Source organism: Staurois parvus, unplaced genomic scaffold (assembly GCF_062004578.1).
Source record: "Staurois parvus isolate SC_StPar_1 unplaced genomic scaffold, SC_StPar_1.0 ptg000131l, whole genome shotgun sequence".
Lineage (NCBI taxonomy): Eukaryota > Metazoa > Chordata > Amphibia > Anura > Ranidae > Staurois > Staurois parvus.
Window position 1 is genome coordinate 9,829,140 of NW_028317927.1, and position 18,412 is coordinate 9,847,551.

Below are 18,412 nucleotides of genomic sequence, written 5' to 3' on the forward strand. Positions count from 1 at the left end.
ACTTCCCAAGGTCTTTTACTGCTCCCCTCAGCATGAGGCCAGACCTTCCCCTCCTCTCTATCCACAAAGAATCACTTTGTTGTGTACAGAGGGACAAAGGATGGGTGACACACAAACTATTCCATCTTCTCCTGAGCTAACTATGGGAAAAATGTTAGCGCACAACTAACACGTAGCTTTAAAGAGCATGTTTTCCATCATTCTTTTATTGATCATCTTCGAAAATGCTACTTAAAGAAAATGTGCCAATGGCTGGATCAACTGTGGGTATAGGATTAAAACTTTTTTTTTTTTTAAATGGTTGAACTGGATGGACTTTTGTCTTTTTTCAGCCAGACTAACTATGTAACTATGTATGAGGTACTTGTTGTGAAAGGTCTGAAATGATTTGAATGTCACATCTCAATATAACTGATGAATCTATTTAAAGTGGAATTCCAAGCACCACTTAACTAATCTTCAAACTGTCCCCTCCTAACATCTATTCTGACTAACCTGAGTAAGAAAGATCTGTATGCTTTCCTATTTTCAGGCCATTCTGGTCCAGTCACATCATCCAGCAGAGGAGGGAATGTGGACAACGGATGAGCCATTGATGCCTATGGGTGACATCACGCTCACAGTCATACCTAGCCAGTGTAGGAACGCCATCTCCTCTCTCTGCTGCCTGCGACTGGCTGACACAGGAGAGATCATGCAACCAGGGGAGGGGGAAGGGGTAAGGGGACAGTTTTAGGGCTGGTTCACACCAGATGCAGTCCAGTGTGTTTTTATTATGCAAATACAAAAAAAAACGCTTTGACAGTCTTTAACATGGATTCCTATGGCCCTAGTTCATAGTGCAGTGCATTCCAGTGCAGCCAATACAAGTAGAACATATTGCATTTTTTTTTATGGAATGCATCTGGAACATTGCAAAATACATCAAAACTTCATCAGAGTAAACATGTCCTCAATTGAGATGAAGAAAAAGAAGGGTAAAAACACAACAGAATCTATCAAAAACGTACATGCAGAAATGCAACTGGACCACAGAAATAGTGGTGTGAACCACCAGCCTTTAAGATTAGTTCGGTAGGGTTTGGATTCCACCTTAATTGCATGGTTTGCCCATCCATGGCTCTCTTGAGATCCTAGCCATGTGAATGAGATTTGGAGATTATTTTTGGATTTCACCAAGCCATTGGTGGGGAAGAGATTGCCATGTACCCCCATTTCTAGGAGTATCATGTGGCACTAGCTTTAATTTTCACTATTATTTTTCATGTTGGCAAAAGCCCTATAAACCATAGGCTGGAATGAGAGGGTTCCAATTCACATTATAGATTTCCAACTAGGCTGGCTGTTCACCACAGACTTAAAAACTGACCATACGCGGGTACATTTGTACAAACAAATCTCAGCTGTACTTCTGATAACACTGGGATCTTGACAAATGTCATTTATAACTCTGCCCCAAATTACTTCACTGATCTTGTCTCCAAATACCACCCAAACCGTACTCTCCGCTCCTCCTAAGACCTCCTACTCTCTTGCTCCCTTGTCTCCTCCCCCCCCATGCTTGTCTCCAGGACTTCTCCAGAGCTTCCCCCATCCTCTGGAACTCTCTACCCCAATTTATCAGACTATCTCCTACTCTGCTCACTTTTAGGCGATCTCTGAAAACCTGTCTCTTCAGGAAAGCCTATCCTGCCCTCAGCTAATAATGGAATCTTTTACTCTTCCAACCAGTCCATTCCCCACAATTATTACCTTTTGTACCACTAGCCCCTCCCTCCTAGGTTGTAAGCTCCAAGGAGCAGGGCCCTACTATCCCTCTTGTATTGAACTGTATTGTTGCTGTATTGTCTCCTGTTATATTTTAAAGTGCTGAGCAAACTGTTGGCGCCATATAAATCCTGTATAATAATAATAATAAAAGTACTTCAAAATTTCAGTTTTGGAATAGATGGAATTTCCTAAATGAAAATCACATTTGCTGGTAAAATTTTATTTGTTGGAGAAATAAATTTCATCCTGTTCCTTTAATTTTTTGTTGCTGTCTCTTGTGAACTGTCTCTAGCTGGCAGTAACTGTAATCTGATGCTGCACTGTACTGGAAGGAGAGAGAGATAGCAATTGCTAGGGAAAGTAGTGAAGGTTCAGTCTGCTCAGTCATTATGCCTGATTGTAGCTAGGGATATTTAGGTCAGATGCTGTTCATGCAAAAAGAGCAATACTGTGTGCTTTGCCATTAACTCTAATGCCATGTAATTCTTTCTACTAGGGGCTCCATTAAAGGATAAGTTCACCTTTTACTAGAAAATAATAAATGCACATTTTTTTGCAGGTAAAAAAAAAAAAGTGCATTTATTATTTTTGTCTACACGGGCCTGGAAAGCATTGCACCAGCGATCAGCAGATAGCTGGGGCCATGAGGAGATCTGGCAATATATCTGCTTGCCCATAACGGGATGTACAAGCAAGCAGATATACTGACAGGAAGAATGAATTAACCTTGGCGCATTACAGCACCATGATAATTCATTGAGGACTACAAGCCGACAGCCGCTAAGGCTGTTGGGACTTGTAGTCTCTCATTCACAGAGGATTGTGAATGAGTGACGTGGCCAGGTGGGCGGAGGCCCGCACGGTCGTGTTTTTTTTTAAATGTGACAGCTAGCAAGGGGAGAGAAGATCCCCCACTAGCTGACAAAGCGGGGAGCGGGGGCTGGTATGATCGTAACCAGGGGCGGACTGACCGTTTGGAAACTCAGGCACTGCCCGAGGGCCCGGGGTCAGTAGGGAGCCCCATGAGATGCCCCTGGTACCTTTTTCATAGGCTTTTTTGAGTTTAGCCAAGGACACAGGGGCCCCATGATCCCCTATTGCCCGGGGGCCCCATGAGTTGTCAGTCTGCCCCTAATCGTTACACTCCGAATATGGTGGGCAGCACAGTGACTAAATGGTTAGCACTTCTGCCTGGCAGTCCTAGGGTCATTGGTTCAAACCCCAACCACGGCACCACCTGCCTGGAGTTTGCATGTTCTCCCTGTGCCTGTGTGGGTTTCCTCCAGGTACTCCAGTTTCCTCCCACACTCCAAAGACATGCTAGTAGGTTAATTGGCTCCTGCCTAAATTGGCCCTAGCATGTGTATGTATGAATGTAAGTTAGAGACCTTAGATTGTAAACCCCTTGAGGGTTAGGGACTGATGTGAATGTATAATATATATGTAAAGTGCTGCATAAATGGACTGTGCTATATAACTACCTGTAATAAATAAATAATAAATATGGGTGTAACATGTAACGAAAGCTGAACTTATCCTTTAATAATGCAAAAATTAGGGGGGAAAGATGCACCCCTGGCGAATGCCATTAGAGATTTGAAAATGCTGGAACAACATATTCTCTGCAAGCATGCAAGCAGTGGGAGAAGTACATAGAGCCTGATGGCCAAAGGAACAAAGCCAGAAGATCCGAACTTTGAGAGAGCTTGTGATAGATAACAACAATGGATATGATCAAAGCTCTTCTCTGTGTCAAGAGTCCAGATGCTGTTCATAAAAAACATAAAACAGCCCATAGAGAATTCAATTTTTTTTCGCTCAACCAACTGGTTGAATGAAAAAACTGAACCGATTCCCCCGTCCACACATTCAAGGTAGATGGAAAAATCACTCCTGCTGAGCTGTTTTCTGACAGTTGGGAGACTTTCTTGTCACCAGGAATACACAGATCAGCACCACCAGCTATAGCTGGTGGCACTGACCAAGCAGAATTTATGTGACAGGCTGGTTGTCAATGTCTAGATCAACTTTGTAGACATAGTTGTAGATCGACTTCTGAATAACCTCTGTACCCCTTTGAAGGATCAAATTCAGCTGATCCCTGCTGAACAGGCTGAATATTGACCCATGTATTAGCAGGGAGGTTGTACAGAAGTTGTCTACTGATCGACTTTTGCACAACCACCCTGTCGGACTATCCTCGCTGGATCAGAGAAACAGTCTATAGCCAGTAGTACTATTCAGTATATTTTGATGGTGGGGAAATCTTCCCGCTGTCAGAATACAATAGCTCATCAGGGAGAATTTCCCCATCCACCTTGAATGTGTGAATCATCAATGGGCTAACTCACCTGAGCAGAGGATGCAACACTGAACTCTGACCTCTTTAGTATATACTATTGCAAATATTTATTGAGTAAGTGAAGAGAATGCTCATAAATGCAGCATATATCACATAATACAACTTATCCAGAAAACTGGTTCGTGAAAAGAGCATTTTCAGCTCACTGGCAAAAAAGTATATTCTAGAATTTACATACCACGGACAACTGACTCCAGGTTGACCTCAGGGGTTTATACTCTACAATGATCCGATCTTCCTTTGGCTCTTTGGATTCAGCATCCTCGTCTGAGTCATTATCCAGTGCTTTCTCTTTGTAGTTCTGGTATAAGACGGCATTTTCTGAAAGCAATGGAGATTTAGTTTTACTAAAGAAAAGTCAAGAAACCTATGTAATCATATTAAAAACAAATCAGCCAAATAGTGAAAAGAAGAAACGTTGGCAGAAAAAACAAAACAAAAAACACAATCTTCTGTAGTTTACATGTTAAACATAAATTTCAGTATAGCAGATACATCATGGAAACTACAGGCCCAATGCCAAGTTAAAAATAGGAACACAAGCATGTGTTTGTATACACTGATATGCGTACAAAGACATTGCATTATAAATGGATAATTCTATGGCATGCTGGGGGCAGATGAAAAATGAGAGGGAGAGATCAAGGTTAAAAACAGATGCTCCTCCTGTCAATACCGAAAGCATGCAATAGAACATTGGACAATTACCGCTACTGCCCATGGAGACTTGGGAAGCCAATTTTGACAACTGATATTTACCAGTAAAAACGACAAGCACTATAAAATTTTGTAAGCAGGAGCAATGGGGACTTCCAAAGATAGTTTATTTTCGTAGCAAAGCCTACTCATTTATCCGCAGTTGTCCAAGTACATAAAAATGTATAAACACAGGACCAGTAATGTTTCCAAAAATAAAGAACTGTAGGTTAAACGCGAATATGTGAAACTGCATTGCAAATTGTGTATCTACTGTATATATCAATCAGCACCAAAGCAATAGAGCTTGAAGGTCCACGCACACAACCTAGTGAATTGCCAACAAACCACTGCATATATACAAATGAAGAGGGGGTTGCAACATACAGAACTCTTCATTGCTACAAATGACAGCACATCTGTTGTTTCTGTATGAGCAATGAAGAGCTCTCTATGTTACAAATTGCTGGTACGTGTGTGTAAAAAGATTTTGAGAGAGAGCGAGCAAGCGAGCGAGCGAGCAAGTTCCAGCTGGGACTTGCTGGAACTCAGTTCCACCATCTCTGGCTCAGGCCCTCTGCTCACCAGTATCACTTGTAAGAACAGAAGTCTGGCTTCTGTGTTTACAAATGACAGCTTGTCTCCCAACAGCTCCCACAGATCTGAACTCCTGAGCAGCTCCCACTGAGTGCAGGATGGAGACAAGAGAGATGCAAGTGTCCAGGGGTGCAGTGCAGATTCCGACACCCGCACTGGAAGATCCCTAGTGTAAGTGAGAGTGGCAGTGCCACCTACAGTATACAGGTAGGTACTAGAGCAAGCTGGGTGCTTCAGCATAATATGGCAACAAAAGCAAGATGTGGAAGATAGTGGAACTTTTAAAGGGGGGGGGGGGTGCAGACAAAGTTTAGAGCTGAAGAGGGGTGAAAGTGAGATGTGGATGCAGAGGTAAGCAGCACTGGAAGAAGGCTTAACTCTGCACTCTGTATGTAGTGCACCTCTGAACTCTGCACATAATGCACTCCTGGTATTGAGTGCCCCTTTAAGAGCTGATTCACATGTGCGGTGCAGATTGAAGCTCAGGTTTTACAGCTAATTGACATAGTACTTGTTCACCGGTTCATGTCAGGTTTACATCAGGTTCAGTACATGATTAGCTCTCAGGATTATCCTGTTAACATATACAGTCTATGGTTAAGAAACGGTTCCCATAGAAGTCATTGGCCTGTAATCCGCACCTAAACCAGACAGGACTCATTCACACCACACTGAATCCATACCGCCAGCGCACTGGACATATGTGAACAGGCACCATAGGAAGAAATGTTATTTCACATCTCAAGCGGATATATGCATATGTGTGAACCAGCACTAGAACCCTTCCACCGTTCGTGAAATGTGACCACATGTACTATTCGATGCTGTTTGGAGGGTGAAAACACACATGCACAGAATATATATATATATATATATATATATATATATATATATATATATATATATATATATATATATATATATATATAATATTTTGGAGTATTGCAGCAGAGTACCTAACGTGTGTCATTTACCTATGATGATTTTTAGAGCTGAAAACCCCCCTGTGATAGCAAATCTTCTGTGCTAAATTCTTACATTTGCAGACTGTAGCAGCACATTGTTGTAAGCATTGCTGTCACATGGTATTAAGCTGTACTTTAAACTATGGGCAACCATCCAATATAAAGACACCATGCAGCCATAGCAGTGTTTGTATATGAGCCATTCATGTCCTAGCAACCAGCTCTGCACTCTATGCAATGCTCCATAATTGATGCTACCCAATGTTTTAAGATAAGGAATGCTTGTCTTCTTTACAGAGGTGGTACATCTTTATGTGTGGAAGACAAGTATATTGTATGATGTAACTCCTGTGATGAGTGTGACAAATATGTTTTCATACATGCTTTTCCCTATTTTAGTCCTTTATATTCACTCTTATAGGTTTCTTCTTTTCTTGCAATTTGTTGAGAGTTAGTCTTAAGTTTCTTTCACAAATAACCAAAATTTAACAATAAAGTGCAGAAAGGAAAAAAATGTAGGTTGCCGCTGCTGACCTCCTTTTGGAAATGCAAGCTGTCTGGCTTCAGTACTGACCTGAAAAGAATATAGTTATATTTCCTGAGTTCTCAGACCATTGGATCAGCAAAACAGTCAGTGAGATAACATTTTCAGAAGTAGTCAGCAATGGTAGTCCCCAAATTGTTCAGCAGTTTTTTGAAAAGTAAAATTAAAAGTGGAATTTTTCAGAAAACAGAATTCTTTTTTTTTTTGCATGAGAGCTGTTTTCAAATCTCAAGTACCAGAAATAAAAAAGAAAATAGGAGAGAAAAACACCACAGTTAATGAGAGATTAATTTTGGACAATACATGTAATTACTTTGAATGCTACTAAGGGCAGTTTCACACTGTTGCTCTGTGGTTTGGCCGTAGTGTAGGTGTATCCACAATTATCATGTGGGTTACCCCCAGTTTCCCATAAACTTTCTATTATGTCCCATGTTTTAAGCACACTAAGGTGCCTTTCACACGGGTGTCATCCATTCAGTCATGTTTTTTTTTTCAAAGGAAAAACTGATTCAGTTTACATCAGTTTCTGTCAGTCTGCACATCCGTCTTCAGTTCAATTCAGTTTACCTCCGTAACACTTCAGTTCAATTTATATCAGTACAATTCAGTTCAATGTGCATCGATTTATATCAGTTCAGATCAGTTTACATCAGACTACATCCATTCCATTTCAACAGGTCTGGACATTGGCTATGTTTAAAAAAAAAAAAAAAGGGGGGCCTGAGCTGACATGGATCTAGTCCGATGTAAACAGATGATCATCCATTTACATCCACCCATCCATAGACATACATTGTGGTCCAGTCTGGATCCGTCTGAAAAACTGACAGACAGATCTAGACCGAACGCCCCTGTGAAAGGGGCCTTACTGAAAGTGCACCAAAGATTCAGCATGCATGGACTTGTGCTCTAAAGCAGTGGTCTCCAAACTGTTCCAATTCCAAAAATGTCGGCAAAAGGTAAATACAAAAATCTTCTTTATTGCATAAAGGAGTAAAACTATTCCATGGCAAACTTAAGCTAACGCGTTTCAGTCTAAAAACAGACCTTATTCACAGCTTTTGACACTGAAATGCATTAGCCTTAGCGTAATGTGTGTACGTTAGCGTCGTTTTGGAATTGGACTTGTACTCATAAGCAGAGACTGCTAGTTGGGCACGGTGAGCTTATATGCTTTAAGCCTAATACATTTGACAGGTAGTAGCAACCCACTTCTGTTTGGATTTGCAAGTCTCCGAACTGCTAGCCTTTACCCAGACCTTGAGGCACTATTCCCCTACTGATATGAAGTACTATTTCTCCTACTGATACCAACACTGGGGCATAATTCCTACCACCAACACAAATGATGGGGCACTATTCCTCCCTCCAATACCATTGGTGGGGCACGATTCCTCATCCTACTGACCACCCACCCTGAGCCAATGTTTATTCTCATTGATTCTGGGCCTGGGACGTTTTCTACCCCCACTGGCCACAATCCGACCCCCTTACAGTCTGAAGGATAGTAAACTGGCCCTTTGTTTAAAATGTTTGAAGACCCCCTGCTCTACAGCAATGTCTGCATATAAACCTCAGGTTCTAGATTTAGCCATGGTTCACACTGAATGCAATTGCAAAGCTGCACATCTGTGCGATTTGTACCTTCCATTTCACTGAGACTTGCAACTTCATTTAACAGAAGTCAATGCATGTCACAATGAAATTGCGGAAAAAGTAGTGCAGGAACTATTTTTGAAATTACGCTATTTCAAATCGCGTGGATTAAGACAGTGCCATAGAAATACATTGGATGCGACTCCAGGTGTGATTTGTATATCTATAACAAAACTTAAATACCCGGAAAAGCAGCTTTTCCCAGGAAGATTGAAGTTAATGCAAGAAGAGGAGACGAGAAGGTCTGGGCTCCGTGTGCCGGGGACAGCAAGGCTGTGTACTCACCACTGGGAACATGTGAGTGCCACAGGGAGAAGGACATGACAAAGACACAGTATTTTTGCCAATATGCAATATCAACAGATATTTTTTTGTACCTGCTGAAAATGTTGTAAGCTGAGAAAAAACGAATGCAGCCACCACATTTCAGGACTGGCATTTGGATTACGGTTTAAGCTTTTTTTGACTCTTATGCCATACGAACTGGGAGTCCAATGAATCTGGTGAGTGTGGAGTGTATTAAGTGGTGATCGTGAAGCACTGTGGGGTGACACCATTTGCAAGAACACTTCCTGTTTGGATATTATGGGAAATTATCTGTCATTGGAGCACTGTTTATTTGGGACTTTGCTTTTGTTTGTCTTGGAATTTTTTACACAAATAGTTGTTTACGCTGTATTATTGATTTAAAAATCGCATGTTGCACCGGTGTGAACCAGAGCTTGCCACTTGGAGTCTATGAAGGTGAAGTTCAGCAAGGTAAATTGGCCATTATTTTCAGTGGCTTAGTGTCTGCCAGGTGATTTCACAAGAATAATGAATCCCAATATAGCAATACAATCAATGAAAATAAACAGGATGATGAGCAGTGCCCCAGAAGTGGATAGCAAACCATGGTCTGTAGACTGCAGCAAAGCCTCACTAAAGAAGGGAAGGAATGTTTTCCCCAGGCTCCAGTATACAGCTGCCCTGGATGCATTACCTCACGCTAGTATGTAGAGAACGTGTGGACTGTAAACACTTTTTTCCTATGAAATATTGGCAATTAAAACAGAAAGAGGTTGTAACGTTTACTATCCGTAGTCTAGAATGAGATGGCATGCCTTAGAGGACAAAAGAGTCACAGCATAAATCACATAACCTGTAAAAAGAGGTTAGGCTCTTAGAAAAAGAAGGTTTTGGCTCGAATACATAGACAATAGCACCTTTTGATTTTGAATTAGGGGTCATTTCTATACATTAACCAAGTGTATGTCATGGGCATTGAATGCATTAGGTACCCTAGACACATGCCCCGGGTCTCTTTCTTTGTGCCATGGGTTTGCAATGCCAGCATAGTGACAGTATGAAGGTATTTTTGCAGTTCTGTCACACACAATATCCAGACCCTCAGATATAGGGGGGCTCAGAGTTGGGAAAGGCCCTTAGGCTTCTCCTTAGCTTGGTACCATGACACAACCAAGAAGAAGCCTGGGACTTGCCACTGCTTTGTTCCTGAGGTCTGAGCAGGTAAATTTGGAGGAGGGGTTTTGTGTTTTTGGTGGTGGTGGTTGGGAAGAATCTGTGTATTTGTGATAGGAGTAAGGGGGAAAAAATCCTGCTCAGTGGAGATGTGTGCCTGAGGGGGAGGTAAGGGTAAGATTTGTGCCGGGAGAGATTTTATCTTGGAAGAGGGAGATTTGTACTCATAACGATAAAGGAAGGGTTTGTGCTGTTTGGATTTTTGCTTGTGGGAGGGTAGTTTTTGCCTGAGATGGAGAAGATTTCTTTTTGGGGGTGGGATTTGTGCTAAAGGGGTGAAAGCAAAGGGATTGATGCCGTGGGGGGTTGTGGGGTAAGTGGGTAGATTTTTGCATTGGGAGAAAGGGGGGTTGCCTTGGCAGCACTAAGTGCTGCGTTCTAAATACTAATAAACTCTGCACTCTGTACGCTGGGAGTACAGTAGTCAGGAATACACAACCCATATCACAGCATACAGAGTGCAGCAGTAAGGACCATGCAAGGCACTGCTCAACTTGGCTGCTGCACTCTGTGTGTTATATATACTCCTGCCCCTGAACTCTGTGCATTATGTACTCCTGCACCCTGTGAGTAACATACTCCTCAACCCTGAATGCTAAGCATTATGTACTCCAGCAGTCTGAATTTAAAATAGTTGTGAAGGCTGAAGGTTTTTTTACCCTCATGCATACTTTGCATTAAGGTAAAAAAAAACCCCTTAAATGCTCAGTTTCCCCCCAGCCCCTCTAAATACTTACCTGAGCCCAATCTCAATCCAATGATGTGCACAAGAGCAGCGGTTCTTTCGGCTCTCTCCCTCCTCATTGACTCAGAGACAGCACCGGGGAGCCATTGGCTCCAGCTGCTGTCAATCACAGCCAGTGAGGAGGAAGCAGAGGCCGAGTCAGTGGGAACACAGAGCCGGTTCGGGATCAAGCCTGCACTAGTGCCCCCATAGCAAGCAGTCTGCTATGGGGTCACTCGGCAGAGGGAAGGAGCCAGGAGCATCTGTGGGAGACCCGAGAAGAGGAGGATGGGGCTGCTCTGTGCAGAACAATTGCACAGAGCTGGTAAGTATACCATGTTTGTTAATTTATAATAAAATATTTTAAAGTTTATAATAACTTTCATATACTCTTGCTCTCTATGTTTAAGGAGCTTATGACCCCTGCATTCAACGCATTATTTAGTCCTGACCCTGCACTCTGTGTGTTACACACACCTGACCACTTTACTTTGTCTGTTACATACTCCTGCGCATTATGTACTACTCATTACATACTCCTGACCTTGTACTCCCCACATTACATTCTCCTGACCCTGTACTCTGCTCTTTAAATACTCCTGACCTATGTAACCTCTGCATTACATACTCCTTACTGCTGCACTCTTTACATGACATACTCCTGGCCCCTGGTCTCTATATGCGGTTTTGTTCATCACATAGTCCTGACCAGGGTGTTTTGTAAACCTGTGTGCAGAAAAGTGAATACAGTGGAAAATTTGGGTTGTGTGAGTCTGTGAGACTCAATTGTGACATAGTAGTTAAGGCATATTTGGTGGGTGCAACTACTGTGGCATGTCTACTGTGTGTACCCTTGAGTGCTAGTTAACCATTTCCCTTTTTCCTCCTTATAGTATCACTACAAGGCTATTTAGATATAATGGGGGGCTCTCTCTCTCTCTCAGGAGGTTCTGCATCCTGCTTAGAAGTACTGAGTGTGGATTCACAAATGGGAGCTTCTCCATTTTCACAGCTAATTGACAAAGTAGTTGTTTAGCATTTCAGATTAGGTTTACATCAGGCCCAGATCAGGTTTACATCAAGATCAGGATCATGTCAGGATTTTCACCTGTTCACAACTAAAAGACATTTGTGATTCAGAAGAGTTCCCATACAAGCCAATGAGTCTGAATTCCCACCTTAGTCGACCACACTGCTCAGAAAACTGACAGGACTCTTATTCAATTCGCACTGAATCTGCACTCCAGCTGCACCAGACATATGTGAACAGGAACAATAGAAAGAAATCTTCTTTCACATGCCGTGTGAATTTGATGTGGTTCTGTCCCTCTCATTATTGAAGCTCACTGTATATGTCTTTTTCTACAATTTATTTAAGAATTGCTGTGATCTACTGGCCCCCAGGACTGGTATCAACTTTCCTTGATGATGTCTCTGCCTGGCTACCCTACTTTCCCTCTTCTGAAATCCCCACAATCTTTCTCGGAGACTTCACCATCCCTGTTAATACCAACACTCCCACTACTTCTAAACTTCTTAGTCTAACCTCCTTATTTGACCGGAAGCAATGGGTATGTGCTTCTACTCACTCTTACTACACACAGAATCAGGCCCCGACCCCCACAACCCTAGCAAACAGATGATATCAGAAGTCTCAAAAAATGCAGCCATACTCTTGAGCATCTGTGGCGTAAGATTGCATCTCACAAATACTATAATATACAATATAAAGCTGCCCTCCAAAAATACAATTCTTGCCTCCACACTGCCAAGCAGACCTACTTTATCGTTCTCATTAACACCTTCTCATCCAGCCCCCATCAACTCTCAGTCTCTACCTTTAACTTTCTACTTTGTCCTCCACCATGTTCACCCACTAACTCACTCACTGCCCAGAAGATTGTCAATCACTTCAAAAATAAGATTGATACAATTAATGATGAAATCTCCACTCTACAGCTACCCCTCCCCACTTAACACCCCATGTCCACAGGTATACTCAACACTTCCATTATTCAACCCTGCTACTGCAGATGTGGTTGCTCAACTTTATTTTATGCTCACCTAACCACCTGTCCCCTGGGCCCTATTCCTTCTCAAATACTGCAATCACCCTCTGGGTCTATGCTGTACTCTCTGACTCACATCTTCAATCTTGCCCTCTCTTTTGGCATCTTCCCCAACACTCTAAGCATGTACTAGTCACCCCATGATTAAAAAACCTTCCTTGGACCCCACCAATCAGCCTACGCCCCATCTCCTTGCTCCCCTTTTCCTCCAAACTCCTTGAACGCCTGGTCTACAACCAACTGAGTGACCACCTAATTAAGAATAACCTTTTTGATCCCCCTTAGTCTAAAATTTTCCCTCAACACTCCACAGAAAATGCTCTCCTACAACTCAAACATGATTTACTAACAGCTAAATGGACACTATTCTGTACTTCTACTTCTGGACCTTTTGGTTGCCTTTGATACAGCTGACTACCCCTCCTCAAAAAACATTACTCCTTTGTTCTCTGTGACTGTGCTCTTCATTGGTTTTCATCCTACCTATCCCACCACACCTTCAGTGTCACTTATAATTCTACTTCCTCCTCTCCTCTTCCTTTGTCCGTCGAGGTCCCCCAAGGTTCTGTTCTTAGACCTCTCCTATTCTACCTTTAATTTGTTTTTATTACAGAAAATGATGTGTTTATCAACGCTGACATGCACCATCATGTGAAAGGTGAATTATAGTGAAAGGTCCACTCTAAATTTAGCAATACTATTTTTTGCACAGATACAAGAGTAACTACACAGAAAAAACATATTACAAAGTTGCATAGCAATAAAAACAATGACAGTGTTGCAGTACCTTTCCTTATCTTCAGTCATGTGATAAGGAAGCAAACACAAAGCTTTAAAACAGCCTCCACATAAAAGATTATTCAGCCTGAGGATTGTAAACTTACAGTACAGTTACACCGACCAAACCCCTTCAGCTTCAAATGACACATACAGTATGTAATTCTGAAGGCACTGCTCAGTGTGGTTGTAGCCCTATTTATACTTATGTAACACAGTAATGTTTTTGATGTGCATTAGTTCATATGTTTATGTAGGTTTCTGTGAGCAATAACCATATGTATGTTTTTTTCAGTATGCAAAGCGATGGAGAAACATTCAGAATAGAGATTTTCCATAGTCCATACATTTGCTAAACACATGTACACACACAAAAATGCAGCCTTAAAAAAAAAAAAAAAAAAATTCATATACTAATTTCACAGCAGACAAGCAAAAAAAGAAAATGAAAGAGTTTTGCAGCAAGCAACTAGACAAGTGTTAATGGTCAAGTAGCACAGAGGGTGCACCTTCCACAGTTGGAAGAGGTTTCCCACTTACAAAAACAAGTTGAGTTCAGAGCCCCCATTATAGTCTCGATCACTTGTTTGAGCCACAGAGGTACTAGATTAACCTCTTGCTGATTGCCCCATTGCAGATGTACTGCTACAGGGTGGCCGCGCTGTGGAAATTCAAGTAAATATATGTGATTTTGCATTTCCAGGTATGGGACACGTGCACGCCACCCTACCCACGCTGTCATTGGCTGCTGAAGTAGTCAATCACTGGGTCCTGGCCAGCGGTTCATGGCCGGGACTTGGTGATTGGTGGAGCGGCTGACAGTGGACAGACAACACATTTCTCTCTCCTCTCAGCGGGGACGTGCTTTTTATCTCTCGCCCCAAATGTTAACCTCTTCCTGCCCAGTGTAATTAGTATAGTCAGTGCTTTTTATTAGCCTGGATTACTGTGTTAGTGTCACTGGAAATGTCAGTGACAGTTAGTCAGTTCCCACCCAGTGTCAGTATGTCCACTGTAGTCCCACTATAAGTCCCTGATTGCCGCTATTACTAGTATAAAAAAAATAAATAAGAATTCCAGTATATACACCACCATTTGTAGACGCTATAACTTTCAGGTAAACCAGTTAACATACACTTATTGGGGTTTTTGTAGCAGAAGACATACATTTTGGCCTAAATTTATGAAGACATTTTAATTTTTTTATTGGATATGATTTTTAAAAAAATATTGTTTATTTTTCAAAATTGTCAAGCTTTTTTTGTTTAAATAAAAAAAATGCAGAGCTGATCAAATACCACCAAGAGAAAGCTCTATTTGTGGGAAAAAAATTGCATAAATTTAATTTATGCTCAGTTTTGCATGACTGTGCAATTGTCAGTTAAAATAACGCAGTGCTATATCGCAAAAAACGGCCTTGTCATGAAAGGGGGGTAAATCTTACAGAGGACAAGCATTTAATCATGCTAACGAAGCTGTAAAAGTTTACTTCAGAGTTTTGGGCTACTTTATTAGCAGTGCTACTAAGGCAGTAACAAATCTATGTAATGATTTTCCATTTCACAGTAGTCAAAACAAACACTGGTAGCTAAAGATACTGACAGTATTGCAAACCTGTTGTCAGGCTGTGGACATTCAATTATTTACATATTATTAACAAACAGTGCATACACTTTAAAATAAGTCCCCCTGATCTCTGTAGCTGCAAACACTATAGAGTAATTCATCTTCATAGTAAACACAGGAACACTGAATTTGTTTCTGTCAGCAACTCAGCTCACCCTGAACCCCACCGTCAGGGACTATAGCCTTTCAGCCTTCTAATCTGTAAGGTGAACACAAATGAGATGCTGTAACAGAGGCAAAAGGGTGAATGTTGAGAATTCTTTCCCCCACTATGCACATTGCTACAGGTATCCTTGATTGCTTATTTTAAAACTCATTTGCATCATGGATTGCTAAAGATATGTAAATACTTGACTGCCCATAGCATAGCAATGATGTCAATGCAACTCAGTAAAAAAGAAAATCATAAAAAATGTACTGCAAATGCATTACAAATGCATGTACTGTAATTGTGCATGCAGAACTGTATGCAGGGAAACCAAGCCCAAGAGTAAACATTGCTTAAATTGTTTGCATTATTAGAAACCTTATCAGAAAGTGGACCTATACTCACATATCCATTAAAAACTAAATCATAAAATGTTTTGCTGGAATGAAAAATAAGTATCAGAAAGCATGTGACATCCCTTTCCCAGAGGAAATGCTGCTTCTTGCTCCTAGGCAGGCCATAGGAGAGTCGAAAACCAAAAGTTCAGTCGATCAAAAGATAAAAATGGCGGATACAATTGTGCCATCATTTGTTTCTGTTTTTTGAAAAAAAAAAAAAAAAAAAAAAACAGCTGGATCAGGCACTTTTTGACTGTGACATGAAAATCGCATGTCACAGCTGGCACACTAATGATGTGGAAAATGGATGACCAAGAAGATTTGTTTGGTTTTACAGTACCAATAACATATCTGAAGACTTACATACTTGTCACCTAATCTCTGAAAGATCAGCCAATCTGAATTCAGAAACCCCTCAGCAAAATTCAGAAGAACAAGTACTGAAACCTTCAGATATGTGACATGCACAGGAGGTCTCCTGGGGCAACATTTGCTTCTTGACTTCCGTTACTCTTTATTTTACTCTTGGCAAGATCATTAGCATAGCTTTATGTTTATATTTAAAAGTATTTTAAATATTTTGTTTGTGAATTGAGATGCTGATAACAGGACTTACGTGCCCTTGCTGGCTTTTTTTTCAGCTTGTCTCTTTCGTTCTTGCTCCTCATACTGACCCTTGGCCACATTGCTTAACTTCAGATATGTGGGTGTCCCCTATGCCGGATGGGACCTATGGAGCCTTGTTGTGGAGCCACTTTGTGCGAGCTTCCGTTTTGAACTAAAAGCTTATGTACAGCCACACTCAGTGACGCACACAGGAAGCATGAGAGTTGCAGGACCAAAGCTCATGAGATGTTGTCAAACACCATTGTGGAGGAAGAGGAGGAGGAGAGGTGTAGCTGTGGATCTATGTCTCTTTCACTGCCTGTTTGTGCAGATCTGGGAGCGGCAGCATAGAAACCTGTAGCTGAAAACAGGAGCACACACAAACCGGAGACTCCAACAAGGCTCCATAGATCCTATTAGACACAGGGGCACTCACATGCCTGAAGTTGGGTAGATGCTGGGAGACAGTATAATGAGAAAGAACAGAGGAGAAAATGTGGGGAAAAACCCCCCAAAAAACAGAACGAGTGTTAATTCCTGCTACTAGCATCTTAATTAAAAAAAAAGAAAAGAGAACAAAGCCTTTAAATCATTTTAAGAACAAGCCCACGTCAATTTGTTTTTCCACCTACCTTCACCATCAAATGTCCCTTGTCCTCGAAGGATTTTCCGCTTTTTTAAAGGGAGGAAAAAAAAAGAAAATTAATAGAAGTTACATAGAGATTTATCACTGAAACGTATACATCAATATACATTTTTGTAATCTTAAAATTATTTTTAACTAAGCAGTTAAATACTATATAAATTTATATATTTGACTTTATTTTTGTAACAAAAATGTGGATTAAAGTGCCACACTGTTAAAAGGACCATATATGAATTCCAGTAAGGGGCACAATCAAAAGAGTAGCCAATGCTTTTCTGGGGTCCAAAAAACTTCCATCTTTGGGATCAGAAAAAACATAACATCTGCATATCAATACAATCCTCAGGGTCATAGTAAAATGAAATATTCAATATCACTGGCTATATAAAAATTCAGTAATTTGATAATATCGCATAGATAACTAATATACAAGAATCTCAAACAATTGTGAGAATTTGAATAAAACAATTTCAATAATTTATTGGAGTTGAAAAAAATAGTAACAATAAAAATAATAATAAATCTCAATTAACCTCTTAATGCTGACCCTACATAGCAGCCCTTTAAGACCTGGGAGACTGTGTAACTTTTGTATCATGTGACTGCTGTTATTAGCTCTCACAGCATTCACATGGTCAGTTGCCCTTCCCACTAGCTCCCAATCAAAACCCTTGTATTTGTAAACCTTTACATATACCCAGATAAGTGACCAGCCTCAGATCATATACATAGATTAAACAAATCCTTCTACCCAAGTTGTACCTTTTATCTGCAGTCTTCTTTTCTCTACATCTGTTAAAAGTCCACAATTTATAAAAGCTTGTATGAGCTTTCAGAAAACAGGGGGCGGGGAGCTGAAATTACACACTACAGAGCTTAGTGAGGAGAGCTTGAAGAACTGATTGAAGGAAAGGGACACGCCCCCTTCACACAGCAAACAGGAAAAAAGCTGAGGCTGTTAATCACAGTCACCTGTTTTCTCTTGGTGTCAGAAAAATTTGTCAGAAGTGATCCATGCTGATAGCAGAGGAATGGGGCAGCAGACAGAAATGACACTCAGTGCTCTAGATAGAGACAAGTACACAATATAGGAGGATATGCTTTGTCCATATCTCATGTCTGAGGTTTACAACCACTTTAACGAAAGAGCTGCATGGTCAGTGTGCTGGCAATGCACTCTCAGCACATAATTACATACTGCCATAGACGCATATGAGCTGCGGCTGGGTATTAAAGCTCATCTCTCTTGCTGTCACATATATACATTAAACGGTCGGCAAGAAGTTGAAATATGGACCTAATAC

At 41.1% G+C, this 18,412-nt stretch overlaps 1 protein-coding gene across 2 annotated transcripts in view; it reads right to left on the bottom strand.

Moving 5' to 3' along the window:
• Nucleotides 1-18,412, bottom strand: part of ARHGEF26 (Rho guanine nucleotide exchange factor 26) — a 176,684-nt gene that overhangs the window by 146,006 nt on the left and 12,266 nt on the right. For both annotated transcript variants that reach the window (XM_089672608.1, XM_089672609.1), the window contains 2 exons: nt 17,095-17,134; nt 4,311-4,453 (listed from right to left, as the gene is read on the bottom strand). In XM_089672608.1, the coding sequence (XP_089528734.1) occupies nt 4,311-4,453; nt 17,095-17,134 (183 nt within the window). The remainder of the gene's footprint in view (nt 1-4,310; nt 4,454-17,094; nt 17,135-18,412) is intronic.